The sequence below is a fragment of the Fulmarus glacialis genome, unplaced genomic scaffold (assembly GCF_000690835.1).
Source record: "Fulmarus glacialis isolate BGI_N327 unplaced genomic scaffold, ASM69083v1 scaffold12811, whole genome shotgun sequence".
NCBI classification, from domain to species: Eukaryota; Metazoa; Chordata; class Aves; order Procellariiformes; family Procellariidae; genus Fulmarus; species Fulmarus glacialis.
Genome location: NW_009193503.1, coordinates 46,118 through 66,887, shown reverse-complemented (window position 1 = coordinate 66,887; position 20,770 = coordinate 46,118). Strand labels below are relative to the sequence as shown.

Here is a 20,770-nt window from a genome sequence, read left to right as displayed (position 1 = left end):
CCTGTTGCATCTTTTTCAGGTGCTTTCTCCAGGGTCCAACAACATGAAAGTTTTACCCATTCATACCAATACTCCTTTTGTCACTTCTGTATGATTGAAGCCAGTATGGGTCTCTAGCACAGTTAATGAATTCTCATGAGGCACAAGAACTACTTGGAAGCAGTTCACGCTGCAAAAATTGGTATTGTCAGCAGGATCATATCAAGCCTGTCTCTTCTAAAAATAACAGCTAGTTTACAGTTTTGGAGCAGTTGTTTGAATGGCAAAAGGATATATAAGAGGATGATTTGAACCTGCTCAGCTATCCCACTGACGTAAGAATCGGAGCACTAGCTTCTTTGCAGGCATCTGAAAAACAGCACTTACTTCCTTCCAGTGAAACCTGGCTTGCATGTGCAGTTGGCTCCCCAGCTCTCACTGATGCACTTGCCACCATTCAGACAGGTGAAGTTCTTACCACATTGCTCAGGTGGGAACGGCCATCTGGGAAGAGCAAGAGACAGCCTTTAAAGCAATCAGTTTTTGGGGAAGGTGAAAGTGTACTCGGGCTCAGTGGAGACTGGGCTGGCGAGGGTCACAAGCACAGTCCTGGTATTTCTAGGAAGGAGTTTGGCACAAGTGGAGAAGGAAAGAGAAGGGAATAATCTCAGAAATCATCCATAATATCAGAGTATTACTTTGAGCAGGCCCAGAGAATATGCAGGAACTGTATCAGTACTAGGATTTTTCTCACATAGTTGCCTATTCTTGCTGGTGAAAATATAAACAGTTTACACCAGAATGAAGCAAGAACAACAGGAAATTCAACCTGGGTAGATTAGATAACTGAAGCTCAGCCTGCTGAGTGTCGCTTGAAAGTTGGCATTGTACCACTAGTAGCAAAAATAACCGCAGTTAGGAACTCCTGCTACAGGTAATCTCTATAAACCCAGCGTCAAAGGTTTATCAAAAACAGCATTCAGAGATTAGATTGTCCCTCTTCTGCACTCTGCCCAGCAACCCATCTGCACAGGGACCATTTCTATCACTCCAGGACACTTGGTGCACCTGAAACTTTATAATATGGCCTGCTCCATCCTCCGGGCGCTGGGAGGCTCCTTTCATTTCATAAGCAGGCCAGCAGAGTTTTTTTTGTTTGTTCTGGTTTTTTTTGAATCAATATAGGAATATGCCAGAGGGGAGTCAAATCTTGAAGATGGATTTCTTAGGGAATGCAAGAGGGAAGTGACAACAGGCTACAGTACTTGCACTTTAAACAGCTCTGAAATATAGCATGGGGATAACCCACATAAAAAGGAAGGATCCTTATCCTGTATGAGGCTGAGCACCTTTCAGTGAGGATTTGGACCTGGACAACACCTTCCAATTTACAGCAGAATTTAGGTGCTTTACCTATCTTATTTAGGTACCTTTACCTACCTTTACAGATACTTGCAATGAAAAATTTTACCAAAGTGTCTCAAAGTAAAAGTCCAATTTGTCTAGGGGCTCCTCTGACCCCTGCGTCAAACCAACCAAGGCACTTACTCGCAGCGAGGTCCCGAATACTGAGGAGGGCACTTGCAGGAGTAGCCATAAACCCCATCAATGCAGGTAGCTCCATGTAGGCACTGGTGCCGCACACAGTCATCGACGTTGATGTCACACTTCTTCCCAATGTACCCTCGGAAGCATTCACACTGAAAATCCGCTACTGCATCGACACAGTTCCCATGAACACACGGGCTTGACTGGCAGTCATCAATGTTAGACTCGCACAGCAGCCCCCCCCAGCCAGCCCTGCAGGCACAGCTGAAGGAATTGAACAAGTCCTCACAGATGCCGGCATTGAGGCAAGGGCTAGAAGCGCAAACATCAGCCCCAGTGCAGCCCAGCTGGATGGTCCTTCTGCTGGACTGCTGGAACTGTTCTGGCTGGGGGTACGAGAGAGGGGCAGCGAACGGCAGGTAGATCCCCCCGATCTTCACCTGTCCTAGGCAGCCAGTGAAATTTTCAGCTAGAACAATCAGTGCATTGTTCTTCAGGAAGTCCAAGTTCCCAGCATTTCCCTGCAGAGTCATATTAACAGATCCATCCAAACGAACCAGCCATCTGGAAGAAAGCGCAGATGGCTCTTCCATAGACACAGAGATGGTGTGCCAGGCACCGTCTGTGACAGACTTCTGACTCAGGAAGCTGACACCTTCGATGCTATTCCCACTCCTGATGTCAACAAGCAGGGAGGAGTTCTTAATGGCTATCTGCAGGGAATCCACTTCTTCCACAGCCCGAAGCAAAACAGCATCTTCATCCCTGGTTCTGAAATCCACGTGGAGGCTGCTCAGAGTTCTAGTCACTGATGTATTGGTGGTAAATTCAATGGCAGCATAACTATTAAATGTTGCATTAGCCAGACCTATAAATAAAGGGGTAGAGCATGGGGGATTTGAAAGACAGTTGGCGTCATGCTTGAGACAGACCAATGGCAAACTCCTGGCAGGTTCTCTCCCTTAAGAATCATATAAGCTTAGTGTGAGTAGGATTACAGGCCTAGCTGCCAGCATCCTTAAAGCTCTTCCTGTTTACAGTTTTACCCCTAATAATAATATCCAGCTCTTGTGTAGCAATTTTTACTTATCAGCCTCACAGCACTGCACAAAAATACAACTATTCCCCTTTTACTGCTAGAAAAGCTAGAACGTAAGTCAGCAAAGTGATACATCCAAAGCTGCTGAGGCGGCCAGTGGCAGAGCTGGGAACACCCCAACATCCTGAGTTCCAGGACACTTTCTAGCCACTAAACAACACTCCCTCCACATCAGGGCATCATTAGCTAACTAGTTTCTTCATTTTCCATGGTTCTGTCTTAGGAGAAAACTGAAATATGTTTGCAATACTTAATTGGGTCCTACTTGATGAAATAAACTGAGACTCTAGAAATGGCTAAACATTACAGAGAGCAGGATGGTCCTCGCACTGCAATGATAGTAAGGTAGGCAATCACTCCACAAAAGTGGACAGGTTCCTCCCTGATCAAGTCGAAGTAACAGAATAAAACACCTTTGAGTACCGTGTTTGCTCTATCAGAACCTGGTGGTAAATCGATAAAGTGCATGCTGCCTGCAAGAGTGTGTACCTGGGCATCATTCTCAGCTTCCTTTTTGCAGCATGTGTTTATATTTATTGCAACAGTACAAACTAGGAATGCTGCTTGTAGACAGTGAACATTAAGGATTTTACCAACACGGGGAACAGTACTTACACACGTATCCTGCTAGAACATCTATACAGGTGGTAGCTTCAGGACATGGGTCACTTTCACACCAGACTCTCTCTTCACAAAATTTCCCAGTGAAATTTGCTGGACAGCTGCAACGGAAATCATTCCAAGTGACAATGCATCTGCCACCATTCTGACATGGTTCAGACTGAAAAATAAAATAGCAGAATTTAGGAGCAGCATAATTCATCTTTGGATCTAAGAGAATTTGGTAGAAGGAAATGTGACAACAAAGATTAGTACGAGAAGTGCTTGAATCAGGAAAGAAGGGTAATTAAAACAGTGACTCAACAGCAGTGAAGGAAGCACAAGGGTGCCTCTCCCTGATCAACTGCTGATCAACAGAAATTCCCTAGGCAGAGCTCCAGCAATTTGGAAAAGAACAAAGCGCAAAAGATTTTTTCAGGACACACCTAATACCAGAGGCGTGACTACTTTATAGCACCATGAGCAAGAAGGGCAAAATTAGGAAGTACGGCCTCCCCATCTTCATGTGTGGCATAAAGGAGAGACAGCTTCTGATCTAAGGGTACCATGGAGACAGGTCCTTGAACTGTTGTTGCTGAAGTGACAAATTCCTGGGGGAAGAGGCTGCTGTGCAACTGAAACAGGATGAAGGGAGGAGCTGGAAAGGTTACTGGTTAGAAGGTGGAGTCTGGAACGTGTGTGTGGGCTCAGCAAAATGGAGGTGGGCAGCACAAGAGCCGGACTGCCCAAGTTCTACAAAGTACAAAAACTACAGGGTAGCTAGAGAAAACTTGGTGCTTAAATTGTATGTAGTATATTGAGTGATGTAGGAGCATATGGGACCACGTCTCCTTCGATACTTAAAAAAAAACCTTCTCATCTTTCTGATATCAGCAACAGTCAAACTTTTCTGTAATCACTGTAATAACTATAATAAACAACTGCACACATGTAGAGACAAACAAGAGACATCATACCTTGCAAGTGTTATCAGAGATGCAACCATTCACAAGATTACCATTTTGAGTCCTATTGAGTTCCTGTGGCAGACTGTAGTTCTCAACCTGAAAGAACTGTATTTGGTGGCTGTTCAGTTGGATGTCTTGCAAACAGCCTTTAAAATAGCCGCCCCACATATCAGCGCTGTCTGGGTTAGGATGTCCACCAATATACACTTCATAACCAGCTAAAAGTGGTCTTGCTACGAGCTGTCCTAGCTCCAGATGTGTGTCTGATTGGTGAGCACCAACAATTCCTTCTTGGAAAGACAGAGCTACCAAATGTCTTTTCCCATCAACTAAGTTTTCTGGAAACGTCACAGTATCTGTAGATAACATCTCTATCTTCAGCTTGCCATTCTTCAAGTATATGGTGAGGCAGGGGTCAGTTTCATTGCTGATTTGCAATAGCAAACCATTAGGTTTCCGACTACGAATGAAAAAGGAGATGTTGAAGTTTGCACCGAGGCTATCAGAAAGGGTGAAAGAGGCAAAGCTGGTGGAATTCTCTAGGCCAAATGTTGCTGCTGGGCGCTCTGGAAGAGAAAAGAAACGCACATCAGCTCAATGACAAGGGGAATGCAGCTGGCACGGGGATATTCTAAGCTGCAACTCCTTAGGAATGGGGCAAGACCTTTATTCCCTACATTTTCAACATGCATCAAGGTAATTATGCCCTCTCCCCACACAGGTCTGTGAAATTAAGAAGTAGGTGAATGTGTCCCTCCTTTCTCTGGAGGGCATGAATTCAAGCACCCAAGTAGCAGAGGAGGGAAAAACAGGCCTAGCAGAGTCCTTGCCACCTAGCAGATTTACTCAAGGACTTTTAAGCTACAAAGTTGCTTTTAAAATTTGTAAATTTGGTGGTAACAGCAGAACAACTTTGTGCTTCCCATGTTTAGGGCTCAGGAGTGAAACAAAAAACTGGAAAAATATTAATATAAGCCTTGCAGGAACAAAAAAATGCAAATAGATATGATTCTAACTCAAAATTCTCAAAGAGCTTCCTTTAACACTTTGTTTTATCTATAAAGCAATACATTCCTATTATCCTTAACTCAGAAGCTCAAGATCAACCTTTCACAGTAAAACAACTTCCCTGCCCTACTGCAATCACATAGATCTGATACAAAGATGAAGTCAGAGCCTCGGGCTCAACAAGGAATAATATCTGCACCACAAAACTGACAATCATTCCTGCAGGAGCAAGTGACAGAAAAGGGATCAATGAGAATTTTATTTACAGAGGGGTTTGCTTTAGTTTTCTCACTGGTCAAGTAGAAAATACTGATTCCAGAGCTAGCATCAATGCTTATCTAGTATCTTTGAAGCACCGACTGACAGAGGAGCTGGCAGATGTAAATCACGTGGCACTTACCGTATGAGCAAGCTGGGCCTCCATAAGGCCTAGAACAGTCGCACCTGAAGGTTGCCCAAAGGTCCACACACAGCCCGCCATGAAAGCAGGGCTGGGAGAGGCACCACTCTGTCCGGTCACAGCCCCGCTTCACTGGGGAGGACTCACCCACAGGCAGATCCACCGGGAGCACCGCTTCAGCATCTACCTGAAAGTCTTCCAGGCAGCCGACAAAGCCTTGCTGGCTCTGTGTGTTGTTGGCCATTGGATCCTCAGCACCTCCAATATACAAGTTCAGGAAGGCATGTGGGATCAAAGCAGTGCCATGTGGGACAGGAGAGCTCTGCAGGCAGACACCTGCATCACAAGAGTCATGCCAGAGCTTTAGCTGCACAGTGCTGTGCAGAACAACTTCAACTTTATGCCACTGGCCATCATCAACTCTCAGCCCCTCCAGGAGCAGCAGGTACCCAACATCCTCCCTCTTCAGTCCTGCATGCAGAATGCCGTCAAAGAGCTCCAGGAACAAGTATTCAGCTTCATGGCCTCGGTAAAAAAGGATAGCGCTGGGCAAGGTGGTTCGGAACCGGAGGGACACGCTCGCAAGCTGATCTGCTACATCCCTCCTGCTCTGATTGTTCTCGGGCAGCTCAATGAGGAGATACCCTCTGGAAGCAAAGGAAAACGTTGTTGGTGTTGAGCATGTGGCATCATAGAAACCAGGCTGGCACTGGCACAGGTGGCCGTGGCTCTCAGCTTGGTAGGTTGGGATGCACAAGGCCTCATTTTGGCAGTCGTGCGTCTGGCACCCAGTGAGCTTGACAGAGCAGTTCTTCCCTCCCCATATAATGCCATCCTGGCTAGGGGCACAGTGGCAGGTATAGTCAGCAATGCCATCCTCACAGACAGCTCCATTCTTGCAGGGACCCTCCTCACACTCATTGATGTTAACAGCACATTCCACACCTGCGAAAGAGATTTAGAAACGGGATCTCACTGCAGGGGATTGTGACTCCCTTCCCCAGAGCAAGCCTGCTAGGCACAGACCGCCCTCCCCAGCACTGCCGCTCTCTAAGCCATTCTCTTAAGGAAACCACCAAAAGACAAGAGTTGCCAGCAAAAAGCCCTGCGCTCACTACGGAGTGGCCTACCACTAATATAAGAGCAAGAAACACATATTTTTGTGCTGTCCTCCCAGATGTTGCAAAGAAGGTGCTATTTATAGAGCTTCAGCCAGTCAGGTACATCATCCAACAGACTCTACTGTCCTCTCCTAGACAATCTCAAACACCACAGGTAATCAACATGCAGAGGATATTAAAGGGACAAAACAGCACAGACAAGGATTTTATGCTTCTTTCATGCACAGATTTGGTACGTTGAAACTCAAATTAAGTCTACAGATCTGACTGGAGCATGTTCCAGGCACTGTTGTTGCAGACAGCATCACAGTGGATCACTAGCCAGGGAAGTTATTGGAAAGCCTCGGTTAAGAAAATTCAAATCCCCAGACAACCCTCCAGTTGTAAAACACTCACAAAACTCAATTCATTACCAAACAACAAACAAAACATGCTCCACAGGCACTTGCTGTACTTGCACTAAGCTGATTTCAGTTCTGTCCAGTCCTGCAGAAGTGAGCTGGGTAAAAAGTACTGCATTGCAGTTCGTCTGTCTCCTCGAGGCACATGTATCCCAACAGAGCTCAAGTAAATTACAAGACATTACGCTCAAATCTGGTTAATGAAAATCTGCTGTCATTTTCCTGAGCATCTCCAGACTGACAGAAGAGCCCTTCTGAACCAGTTCACTTTATCGAGCCCATAACATTGGTTTTCACTAATCTTCAGAGACAGTCACACAGATAAACCAAGCATGGATTATCCCAATCTAATAGCATTACACACGGAATCTAGCTAGCAAGCACAACACGGACAGCAGAAAGAAAAAGAAGGAATTCACACACAAAGGAGGGGAAGCAAAACACAAAAGACATTTGTAAAGTAAAGCTACTAGACAGAATGTGCATGTCAAAGAGATTAGAGAGTTGCCTGAGGGAAGGAGATGAGGGGAGATGGGGCATTAGGGGCACTGGAGCTAGACTTGATGTGCGATTAAAAAAACTTAGCAAAGATACAGGCTTCTTGAATATATGCATTGATGGTTTGTCCCCCCTCATGCCCTAGCAATGCCTCACAGGCAGTCTTGCACAAATATTAGTACCCTGCTGTCTAACCAAGTTGCTTTGCTCTTTTCAGACCCAGTGTTTAGTTGCTGTTACCAGTGCTATCTCTGCAGACAGGAGAAGACTCAACACCAGCTTCCAGCTCCAAAATGTCAGTTTGTGTCAGTGTAGGGACACGTATGGAGCTCTGAGAAGCACTGAAAGAGAAATGGAAGGCTCTGGTAATTCTGCACTTCCCAGCTACGCTAGAGCTGTTCTATAGGCAACATTACCTCGGATTCCTCTAGGACATAGCTCTCTACTGACATAAACTGGGAAAACTGCTCTGTGTAGTGCCTGTGGAAAAGCACTGAATTTGGCCAATAATATCTGCCTTGAAGAAGAGCTCAGCTGATGGACAGATTCAGAGTTGCTAATACTACCTCAGCACAGCCTTTCTTCTCCAGCTACTTATGCCGAGCTTGCTCAGCACACAGAACCTGGGGTGTGATCTTACCTGTAAAGGAACCAGCAAGGATAGAATTAAGATTTCAGCACAAAGCTATGGCCACACTTGAAGGAAATGTGTTGGAATAAATAGAGTATAATGGACATCTCTGGGCCTGGAGAATCCCAGTCTGGGAGAAGACGGGAAGACTTCAACTGGAATGAAGAAAAATCAGTAGAGCAGTAGAACTATGTGGAGTGGGTTTTCTAAGTTATCAGTGGATTGGAGGGCTCTCAAAACTGTAAGAGGCAAGTTTGCAGTCAGATTTAAGGAGAGAGGCTGTTGAATGGCGTCAGAAAGATAGGTTTGGTATAGTCCCAAATCCTTGAGATGCTGCTCATTTCAGGTCAGAGCTGTTGACATTTACCAGGGCAATGAGGAGAAGATAGCATTGCTTTGGATAACAAAAGGAGAGATGCCATGAATTTTTGCATTTCCGAGAAGGCTGGGAGGCAGGGTCGAGAGCCCCGTTTTCCCATATCACATTCCTAGCCTGCCCGCGTCTCCTCCGGCCAGTGTGCTCTCCCCATCGAGCAGCAGCAGGAACACCTGCCTAGGCTGTTTCCCAGCCTCCCAGCTGACACCTGTGGGGTGAGCGCTTCACACCAGGTGGCAAATTAGTCCCTACGGTGAGTGCACAACCCCAGGCTGGTGGCTAATTAAACACCAAGCTTTCCCATGGGACGCAGCTGGTTTGATTTCTCAGATTATTTGTTTGAAATGGGTGAAAAGAATAAGCTGACACTTCAGGTCTTTACACACTGTCTAACCTCACAGCTTACAAACAGGCAAAGGAAATGTTCAGCAGCAGAATGAGAGGAGGGCAACTCTTTCTAGAGGAACCAAAACCACAAGCATCAACTTTGCCACTGTCATTGTTTCTGCCAGCAAACAGCCAGCCTTCACAGGACTAAAGCAGGAGAAGGAAAGGGCCTCTAAAGCAACACCTAAGGTAATCTTGCCCTCCTAGAAGCCAGTGCAGTGCCAGATTTGAATTTGGAGCAGTTTTTAAAACAAACTAATAACAGAGGAGACTATGCAAGAGTTCTAAAAATCTGGCTAACAACGATGTTCTCCTGGAAGCCAATGTCACCCCTTGCTGCACAGCTACCCAGTGCTACATCACTAACTCCTTACATGCCTTACGGTGACCATACCCTTCATCAGCCAGCTGTCTTGCCCTCTCTCCTCCTCCATTATCACCAATGATTTTTGTCAACTGTGTTTGAACATCTCCAGTTTGTCAAATTCTTCAGTTACACCAAAACAAGGCAGAAGAAGGAGATTTCTGTTGCATATTGCTTCCTACGTGCTAGTTGCAGTGCAGCAGAGGGGTTTGTAATTTTGGGTTTTGGCTGCAAATAACAGAGTGTAAATGAAGAAAGGGATGCCAGCAAAATAAAGGAACTTTTCCCCACTTCAGAAAAAATAAGATTTTTGCCATAGGCCATTACAGTATCCAGAAGTACAGATCATTTCCTGGATATCCATTATTCCAATCTTCTCCAAAACACGGATAGTTGTGTCTTTGCAAACCCACTGGAAAGTGGATATTAAGAAGAAGTTTGAAACTAATTTGTTTCTCTAAGAGAAGCTTAGGCATCCCTTTTCAGGTATATTTAAAAAAAATAAAAAGGGGAGAGACGACAAGCAAATTACTCTTACATAGTCTTCTCTGTTCCCTCTAAATTTCTTAGCTCAAATGTTTACTATTATTTGAACTATCAATAGTAAAAGCAATGTTGCCAATCTGATTCATTACATCATTAGGAGACTTTAAAATGTTTAATGAGTTTCTTATGTAGTTAAAGACTAACAAATGCAAATCAGTGGAACTTGTTATCTGAAAATCAGACAAGTGTTATTTAAAAAGCTGCTATCTGGAGACAAGTATTTTCAAACATTCCAGTTAATTTAGCAGTGTTTAAGCTAACAGTCCCAAGCTAACAACCCACAGGGACTGGGTCAGAAACAGACACTCGGAAGTTGATGAGCTTTAACAGCCTGCGGTATTTTCAAATACAAATCTATTCACTACATTCTAAAGTGTTACCGATGTGGTGAGAACAGTCTTGTTTCATAGATGCAAGTGATATTAAAATCCACATAGCTCGCCATTCCCTGAATGAAGGTAATGATTTACTGACTGCTATTAATAAGCAAAGATTCATTGTATACAGTGTAAGAATCATATACTTCAAGAGATACATAATATGTTAAAAGAATAAGCACACATAAAGGGAGATACTCTAATTTAGCTGTCATATAAAAAAAAAACTTGAAGGATGAGATCTATTCATGGACCCAATCTTGAAACATGCGAGTTCAGTGGGGCTTCCCGGCCAGCACCAGCTTGCCCTCTCCTGTAAGACAGCTGAATTCCTAGCAACCTTTCCCTGGTGCATCCTAATTAGGGTTTGTATTATTAGTATCAAAAGAAAAAAAGGAGGGGAGGGAGAGAGGGGGGAGAGAATTAGCCACAACAAACGGACCCCGACACAATTATATTTGCACAATTACTGCCATTTCCATGGCAACACACTGCTTTGACCTCTCTCCCACCGTGCACTACTACTCAAGGAGACAGTGGGGGAGGAGATGGAGAAGTGCAGAGCCCAGCAAAGGGTTTGTCCTCTGAGTTAAAACAAAAACTACTTCCCAATAAAGGAGTTTTAAATCATTAAAGGAAAAAGGAAAACTGCAAAAACATCTGTAAAAAGCAAAACTAACGTTCACAGAACTAACAGGGAGACATCTGTGTGTTTACACAGTACACCTGAGTACAAAACAAGGACCCATGCCTTGGAACGCCCCGGATTTGATTACTGCACAGAGCAAGGCAGAATTGTAGCAAAGATGCACACGGAGCATGCTGACAGCTCTGCACTCATCTTGCAGCAACAAGGAAATTCCTTGCCCTAAAGTTTCCAAAACAAAACTTTAGGTCTCTTCAAAACAAAAACATTCTTCCTTTCCAGTCAATTCTTGTTCATTCTCATGCCTCCAGCTACCACTAATCACACAACCAGCTCCCTGCCCTGGGCAGGCACGCAAACATTCAGGACACATTGCAATTACTGTATAGATCTCATTACCTGCTAGCAGAAAAATTCCCTTCAGGATCACGCCAGTCAGCACAGATTTCATGGCCGACTCCTTGTGGACATTTGTGACAATAAAGGGAAAAAAAAATGGGGGTGAATTGGGGGGAGGGGGAGGAATGACAAAAAAGGCTGGACTGAAACAGCAGAATGTGTGTAAGCGCTCCCTGATGCCAGTCAGACAAACAGGGATTGGAGATGAAACTAGCCAATATAGAAGAGACCTGCGCTGTAGTGAAGATCTAATCCAGCCCTGCTCTAAACCTCCCCAGCTGGCCTCTGTCAGTGCTGACATGAAGAATGCGTACTCACAGTGTATTCTCTCTCAGTGCATTACAGTAATACCCTGCAGTATCCACAGCATTAGCTCCCACAGTAAAAAGTCAAGAGACAATCTCTTGCCCTTGCCGTCTCCCAGGTGAATCTGCCAAATTCCATGAATAAGGTCAAAAAATTGATTTTTCTTTTTATAGACTAAGACAAAACGCTGCATTTCCACCGTTGGGTAATATCCAAACCATACAAATATGGAGAGTTCCAAACGCAGAGTGCGACCTGGGCCCTGCTGTACATTCAATACTGACTCCATCAGAGACCAGCACTTCATGTAGTTTCCTTCCCCCATGTGACCTAGACGGTGCATTTGTGAGCACAAGCATTTCCACTCTGCAATATTCATGAAGAAAAGTCTCAAGTTTTAACTACCATGATGCGTTTCTCTGAATGGAAGGAAATTCCCTGCATTATGCTGACTGTACTAGTTCAAACATGGGACTGCAGAATCAAAACTCTCTCTTTCCTCATTAGCAACCTTATAAAATTAGCTGTTGCAATCTCGTTTTTTTCTCTATGGTTCTGGTTTTTTTGTTTGTTTTTGTTTAACTGTTTGGGGGTTTTGTTTTATTTGTTTATTTGTTTTTAAAATGTGGTTACTTTCATATTGAAAAGTTCCTGGAGGCAGAATTGTACTTTCATGTTGTAAGGAACCCAGAGAAGGTTCTTATTTCTGCGAAGAAATGTTATCTGGGAGCTTTTCCCCAAACTTATGAGTCTCTGTTAGTATAAATGTCAGGTCCAAGCAAACAAAAACTCCCACATGTCAGAGTCTGGAATGTGCATTAGCAGTATCACTTTAAGATATTAAAAGAAAGCATTCCAACAACTCTTGTAGCTATTTTACTTTCTTCATTTCACTCAATCCAAACACGCCAGTCAATTTTACAGATATTTTAAGTGAGAAGGATATGGTGAGTGTTTGTTTGGAGTCAAAACTTCTCAGATAGTCACATCTGGGTCCTATGCATGCATAGACCTATCCTAGCACAGATTTTAAATACTGCCTATATTAGCTAGTATGACCCTTCTGTTATTGTTCAAGAGAAAACAAATGGGTAGCTTGTGCCCATTCAACCGCCTACTGCAACAATAAAGTATAACAACTGTGAAGACTGGAGAACATTAAATCCCTTTAAAAAGATCCATATTTTGATTTATACACACGCACATATATATTTACATACATACACACACACACAGAGTCTATCTGTATCCTGCTGATTGGAAATACATTGTACCCAAATCCATGTAGCATAAGTCAGCGCAGACTCTGATCCCCTACTAGTCACTACATCTTTTCAAATTCATTAAATGAAATATGGCTAATTAGAAACTGTGATTGCTGCTTTTCCCAGGATCAGCTCAAGAATATATACAGACCAGGGTTCTCTTAGAGAGACAGAATGAGGATGGAGAAATACACAGTCATGACAATTCTAAACAGTACATATATATGCAAGATAAAATAGTTAAATAAGACCTCTTACAAGCCAAAATGGTGGATCACTGAACATCTGTTCCAAACTACGCACAACTGAGGAGTAACTGCTTAGGTTCTTTGAAACTGGAGGATTCTAAGGAAATTAAAAGGATCAGATGATTCATTTTCTAGAGGTTTTAATTCCCCTTTCTTACACACTGGCAATCATGCAAGTTACAAGATTCAGTCATGGGGATTAAATTCAGAGAATTATTTTGTTCCTAATCATTTGTAAAACTTTTTGGAGGAGCTCAAGATAAAGAACACTAAATATGTCAGAGGGTTCTTAGCAGAAAAATGTCACAAAATGGACAGTGAACTTTGGATAGAAATTTCCAAATTTCACACATGTTCTTTAGATTGAGATTAGCAACTTCCTCACTGTGTTGGATAAATGAATCCCAGAAATTCAGGAATTTCTTTCCAGGCTTCAGAGACACCCATCCTAGTCTCAAGAGCTAGCCTTCCCTTAAGGAAAGGAAAGGAAAGGTCTGCTTGAAGTGTACATGGCAGTTCACATACTGCAAGCGGTGGCCTCCTGGCAAGCAAATCCATTATTACCGAAAATAATAACCATTGCTGATAAGCATTTTATGTGAAAATCAACACACTGAATCTAGTCTAATATCTGACATCTTGAAGTCATCTCTCCCGGTAGACACCATTAGAAGACAGCCATCTCACCATACCTACAGACAGGAGAATTCTTCTGTCTCTCTGGAACACTGCTCTGCCCAAGTACTTGCCTGGCCTGATTCTAAAGATGACATTAAGCTGGGCTTCACCCATTTTGGTTAGTAAGGAAGTCAAATTTAACGCATCAGAGTTGCTCCACCACTAATAATCTTCTCAAAAGTCTTTAACCATGGTGAGCTGGCATATCTCAGGCTGTCCATGGTCAGAAAATCTATGCAAAGGGCTAGTTCAAAACAGATTGTGCAGTCACAAGCATCAGAATCTCAGAGGACGCTTTTGATCAAAAAACTCACCTGACACCTAGACACAAGCAGGATCTAGACTGAAGCATACGCTCTTAAAGCATTTCTGATCAGATGACAGGAAAGTCAAAAGGTCTGATTAACCATGGAGCTATGATCCAGAAGGGAGATGCAATGTGGAACAGAAGGGAAGCAGGGGGGGTGACTCAGGAAGTGTTCCCTAGCTCCCTTCAGCTATATTTACCAAAAGGGATTCTGTTGAAGGGGCAACAGTCCTCTAATCTCTTTACTATCTTAACCTTTTAGCTGCCCTTTCTGTAGAGGCTACATCTCTAAAACAAATCCGACATCAAGAAATGCCTGCACAAAAAAATTAAATCTATCCAAAGGTGGTTAGAAGGAAGAAGCATCTCCTATTTATTTCATGACCCATGACCCAGGAATTCAAGCCTATTTGATGTGGGCTAGCACTCTTACAGAGTAACCATTTATAGCTAGCTACACAGAAGGTATCCTACTTCTTTAAGGACAATTGACAAAGACATTATGGCTGAGCAAAGTAAAATGGTCAATAAGAACTCCAATTATATTGAGACACATTCACAATCACAATCTTTCCCAGATTTACCATCACATCACCTTCTGATTTCTCATGAAAGTAGAAGCATTCCTCAGCCATGTGCAAAAAAGCTCAGAATTTTACCATGATCACAAGGTGCCACTGCCAAGGGATGTCTGCAATTGAAATGATGGTGCTCTTCCCCTCTCATTCAGGCTGACCAATGCCACAGCACTGTGTTTTAGGATATTGCCTTTCTAAAGACAACTTTAGCAGGAGTGGAAATAGGAGTGGGAGCACTCAGGCCATTTAAAAGTTTTTAAAGAATGAATGAGACAAATTCCACTTAAGTGATTACATTCTTGCAGGTTAAAAATCGGTTCCCATTCCAAATGGAGGTAACTGTCTTTTTCATGTCCTGGCCTAAACTATTGCCTAGTACATACATGATGGACTGAAACCATTCCTATGAATAAAGAATTCATTTTGGTTTTGTTTTTTTTCCTAAAAGACAGACTTCTCCTAATACACTTTTTCTCTTGACCACAGTTGTCATCATTTCCAAGACCATGCAAGATTCATTCTCCTTCTCACTTCATTTAGTACCCAAGCAATCTTTTGATTCATACTTCGTACATCCTCTCAGGGTACATCCTCTACTGAAGCATAAACTGACACACTGAACAGACTCTTCAGGACCTATTATGTTAGTTCTCTCAGGAATGAGGCACCGCTTTTGCGACAACTACATTTCAGAGAGAGCTGGCTCATCTCTCTGCACTGCTGTAGCCTGAGACAGCACTGAGGCAGTTAATTTGCGAAGAAAGAATTTCTCCTGACTCACATTGTTATCCCAACACTCCCCAAATTCCTCAGACCAAAGAAAAAAAATACAGAAAGAACCCCCTGCTGCCCCGAGAAAGCATTCTTCATCAGAGTAGCAAGTTCACTTTAATCAACGGAGGCAGCTTAAACCCAAGTTCATGGCAGATCTAAGCTGCCACAGAAATGTGTTTTGAACAGAAACATTATGGGAAGCTTCACAAAGTTGTTCTGTGATCCTAATATGAAGTAATAAGCTGTTTACCCAGCATGACTGTACTGGGATTAATTGACAAAGGAGGGGAGATTAATTGCTATTATTTCCCTGTCAGCTTCACTCCTCCACACGCACTCACTGATCTCACGGACTGCTCCCAGCCTTTCACTGTGTTTATGTGTCAGAACTACCACAGCTGAGTCAAAGTCCTTTACCAAAAGCAGTATCCAGAAGAGCAACCTGCTTCTAATCCCCTTCAAGTACTAATGAACCCAAATTTGATGCAACAGAATGAACTCTAGCACTCCTTTGCTCATCATCCTGTGTTTCTGTGTTTCAGCTTTTCTGCCCATGAGCACGCTAAGAATTGGAAAGGATTAAACAGATCTGCAGTTTGGCAAAGCACAATGAAATTCTGAACTCTGTGAGGGTGCTGGGGCACTGAAGGAGGAAAAGGGAACAGGGCACATATGTGAGTGGGAATTCTGACAAGTAGGATAAACTTTAAACCATCTCTTTGGACAAGTTCTCAGTTGATGAGTACAGCATTGTAACTACCCAAGAAAGTAGCAATAAAGAGCTTAGATAAAAGCCTATTTTCAAAGACCTCAGCTACAAAAGCAGATTTTTCTTGCCCTAGCCTAAATTAGGAATCCAAAGCAAACGAGATAGGCCAGTAAACCCCACAAAGAATTCGGACCAGTTACAGAAGGTGTTAACTAGGAGTTGATTTGAGATTCTGGGAGTGAAAGTACCTGTGTAATGGGTCTTCCCAGGAAAGAGCTGGACAGAGTTACACCAACATAGCTCAACCACTATGACCACAGAAGGAAAACAGAAAACTCTCCCATGCAATAAAGACCTAAGACAGTATCTGGAATGCTGCTACCTGCTGTTGCAAGAAGTTAAAGGGACAAGGTTTTCTTCTGGCTTCAAGTTTTTCTTTTTCCCACGAGATGGCAGCCTAGTAACACTGCAGAAAGGTTACATCCACCTCAAAAATACATATATACACAAGATTGTGCTGGGGACCACCTTTCTTATAAATTACTTTCTGGTGTTAAATTGCTCAAAACAGAGAGTACACATGGAACTTAAAGATGCAGAAGACTGAGAACGAATATTCTAAACTAAGATGAGGTTTAGTATCACTTAGCAGAGTCACTCCCAACAGAGTTGATGTGCAATATTCACTATCCCCTAGTTTCTCAGCTAGAAAACCGAGACCCATTAGGGTCAGGCAGGGCATTTGTGTAAGAATCCAGACTCCCCATTCCCTTGTAAACAGAGAAGGCTTCATTTGCTTACATCACAAAGACCTTTTGACCTCCTAACATAGCAGATTACTGCCTTCAGTTAAAAATCGCTGGTTCTTATCATCCAGGGGTGTTAGGGGATGGAGATGTTTTACAGATGTTTTATGTGCTGGTGATCCAATCTGCTACACTCAGTAGCTTGTGACAACTAGAAAGTTAAGCACCCCTTTTTTTATTTGAAGGCTGGTTTTGGTCACCTTCATAGTATGTGTATAAAAAAACCCCCACAGTTCTCCCAGTGAACTTTCACTCCAGGATACAGATCCCCTAGATATTCTGATCTTAGACTCTTCTACATAGTTGACCTTATGTCTCAAAATCTAGAGCCTATCAACTTACTTGACCAAAATCACATAGCTTTCCCATGGCATTTGAGCCCTGAACTGCAGACATCCCGCTGCACCACTACCGCACTCCCCACAGTTCATCTCACTCCTGCTCAGCAGCCTGGGCTACCCAGCGCTGGAATCCAGTCCTGCAGCCAGGCAGAAATGCAGCAGCTCAGCATTAGTTAACCAGAAGGACCAGATTCCAGCCACCCCCCTTCACCAACATTACCTGAATAACCTGGTAGGCAATGACAAAGGAAGCCATTAATAAGGTCCACGCAGAGCCCTCCATTCTGACACGGCTGGGACTCGCACTCATCAATGTTAGTAAGGCAGGTCTCCCCTTAAAAGTGAAAACACAAATAGGCATCTTAAGTGTACAAGTGCATCAACGAAGGAAAGAATCTGCATGACAACTGCATTCACAATTTTTTGCACTTCTTTTCTGTCATCTAAAAATGCAAAAGAATTTCTTGAACTATAGCATCTCTCTCCAGACACTCTGGCAAATAGATACTGTCACCGAAACAATTAGGAAAAATGAAGTACGGAAAGGTCAAATGATTTTCCAGTGTCATGAAAGGGAGCAGTGGCAGGATCAAAACTTCTGAACCATTCCCATCTGTGCAATAGTGGGCCAAACTCTCATTTTTTCTCTCAAAAAAAAGAGTAAAGTATTATTGTTTAGCCCCTCCTACCAGGGAATTTCCCCAGCTGTTAAATCCAGCCTTTTATACATATCTATAAACCAGGGAAAGGTTGAACATCCATAGAGCTTCTAGCTCCAAGAGCAAGATATCAAGAATCCCCTCTTCTCCTACCCACTCTGTTATACAGTTGCTGTCGTGAGAGTAGTCTCATCAGGGAAACACCTAGAATAGTTATCTGGGCTTTCAGGGAATTAGTTTCCTCTGATGAGGAGTTTCACAGATATCCTGTAGGGATGAATTCTAGCATATGCATGAAAGACTGACTAAGAGAAACCACCTTGGCATCTGCATAGCCAGAGGGCATTCATCAAAGCACTTGGAAAGTGCATAGGCTGTTGCCTCAGCCTTGAGACAGGCTTGCTGCACAGAGAATGACATTCAGACAGCTGTCTGCAATATATTTATACAGTATGTAAACAGAAGCATGTTCCTGATGCATCAGGCTGCCGCCCCCTCTGAAGTACCAGTCGTTAAGTGATTTTTGTTGCACAGGTAACATTGCTCCATTCCTATCTACTCAAAAGATGCAGCATCTATCAGGTGCAGACAGGATGAACATTTACTGCATAGCTCACCTGCAAAGCCTGGCTGGCACCAACAGAGGAAACCAGCTGCTTGGCTATAGCTGAAGTTACTGGGGAAGTCAGATCGTGTTCCATAATAGGCTTGGTTGGATCGCTCAAAGCATACACCTCCGTTGTGACAGGGATCTGTCGCACACTCATCCACATCCTCCTCACAGTGCTGCCCTGTGTAACCTGCCAGGAGACATCACTGTCATCATCACACACAACTTCACTGGAACTAGCCTTCCAAATATTGTGGCTGCCTTGAAGGTGAGAATAAGACCCAGAAGGCACTGCAGCTCATCTAGCAGGGAGTCCCAAGACCCTCCACTTTCTCCACTATGTCAAATGCAGGAGCCAAATAATCAATTTGCAGGAAAGCATTATCTCATGAAAGAAAAACACATGATGGAAAATGGCAGAAAAGAGAAAGAAAATTTTATGGTTGAGAACCAGGGTGCATTTCTCAGCAATGAGGTCAATTGGATTTTGGCCTGTAAAGGGCAGCAGTGGCAACGTCACTGGTTCAGACAATGAAAAATCACACTGGACCATGCCGTATGATCATTAATTCTTTACTTCTTCAACACGGCAATTTAGCATGTGCTCTCCGTTGCAATGTGCCTACATGCCAGCATAGCAAAATAGATTTCTAACCTACCTGGCCAGCAGGCACAGCTATAGTTTTTGATTCCCTCCATGCACGTGGCACTGTTCAGACAGGGTTCAGAGGCACACTCCAAGATATCCAACTCACAGTGGTTCCCCTCGAAGCCTGTGTCACTGCAGTCACAACGGTAGCTGTGGGGCAGCAAAACAGAACAATGCCTAAGCTCTTAATTTGACTGCAAAGCCCAGTATGCGGAAAGAGCAAACGGAGCTAAGCTGTCGGTCCTCACACCCACTTGCGGGGCAGTGGAATAAGACAGTTCCATCTGCACAAACAGGCCACACTAATGACAGAGCAGACAACCCTTGGCAGCCTCTGAGTTCACACCTTACCTATGAAAAGGTAAATTCAGACACACAGGTATGTTCTCAGCAGTTGCCTTTGCTGTTTATGCTCTGCAAATCACTTCCCTTTTATATCTGATAGATAGAAGCAATAGCAGGAATCTTTTCCTACCTTCCTTTTAAGCATCCTAGGAGTTCTGCTGCTGGGAGGGGCCTTCTCGCTTATTGCCATAAATCACTCTGTTACTGCCACCGGGACCACTGGGATGTACAAAACACTAAATCCAATTCCCCCCCCTGCAAGATTTCTACTCTAATTTTCACAGGTTACACAAAGTAGACCTTTAGATCAGTCCTGGTATCTAATTGCCCCAAAAACACTGATTTCTCACCTGTTAATGAGGTCATGACATGTCCCATTGTGCTGGCATGGCTGGCTCACACATTCATTGATGTCCACCTCACACTGGATTCCTTGGTAACCTGGTGCACAGGTGCAGGTGTAGAACCCAACATGATCATTGCACAGGGCCCCATTCTGGCAAGGATCTGAATCACATTCATCTATTTCAGCATCACAGTTCATACCTTTGTTACAAAACAGAGAAATATCTGTGTTACAAGTCCAGAAAAGTATATCTGTGCTAACTGGACTTCTGAGCTGGAATCACAAAAGCCATGTTATCAACCCAAGCTGGCTAGCATAGTGATCTGTTCTAACTTTGCCATAAGAATATTGGGAGCTCATGAACAGCATGTGATTCTTACAAATTAAGGACCTTTAATTTTTATTTGTAAACAAAATTATTTTGTCTAGACTTTTGGATTTTAGTCTTCTATCAAAAGTAAAAATAGTTTCCAGTATTTGCAAAGCTTAAGTCTCTTTCATTCAGGTTTGTTGAAGTAGCCAATCAGTCAGCACTTCACAAATAACATCCATTTTCTGAGTAAGCCGTAAAATCTTGATCTTACATAGAGCTCGTAAAAATCTTGATCTTAGATACAGCTCGTAAAAATCTAATGATAGCTGTTTTGGTTTGGGATCCTTTGAGGGCAGGGAGGACAGGGATGGGAAGAGAAGAATCACACTGCTAGTCAGCGTAGTTTAAACTTTTATATACGATATGGCTCTTACAGTTTTAGTTAGACATGGGACTCTTCATTTGTGTTGCGTTGCTATTAATCAGAT

The 20,770-nt window shown here is 43.4% G+C and overlaps 1 protein-coding gene across 1 annotated transcript in view; it reads right to left on the bottom strand.

Moving 5' to 3' along the window:
- Nucleotides 1–20,770, bottom strand: part of LOC104083836 (protein crumbs homolog 2-like) — a 39,804-nt gene that overhangs the window by 4,684 nt on the left and 14,350 nt on the right. Inside the window, exons 3-11 of the mRNA XM_009587476.1 lie at nt 19,974–20,169; nt 19,289–19,428; nt 18,637–18,819; nt 17,581–17,694; nt 5,603–6,547; nt 4,204–4,760; nt 3,242–3,407; nt 1,528–2,395; nt 367–483 (exon numbers count right to left, since the gene is read on the bottom strand). Coding sequence (XP_009585771.1) covers nt 367–483; nt 1,528–2,395; nt 3,242–3,407; nt 4,204–4,760; nt 5,603–6,547; nt 17,581–17,694; nt 18,637–18,819; nt 19,289–19,428; nt 19,974–20,169 — 3,286 coding nt within the window. The remainder of the gene's footprint in view (nt 1–366; nt 484–1,527; nt 2,396–3,241; nt 3,408–4,203; nt 4,761–5,602; nt 6,548–17,580; nt 17,695–18,636; nt 18,820–19,288; nt 19,429–19,973; nt 20,170–20,770) is intronic.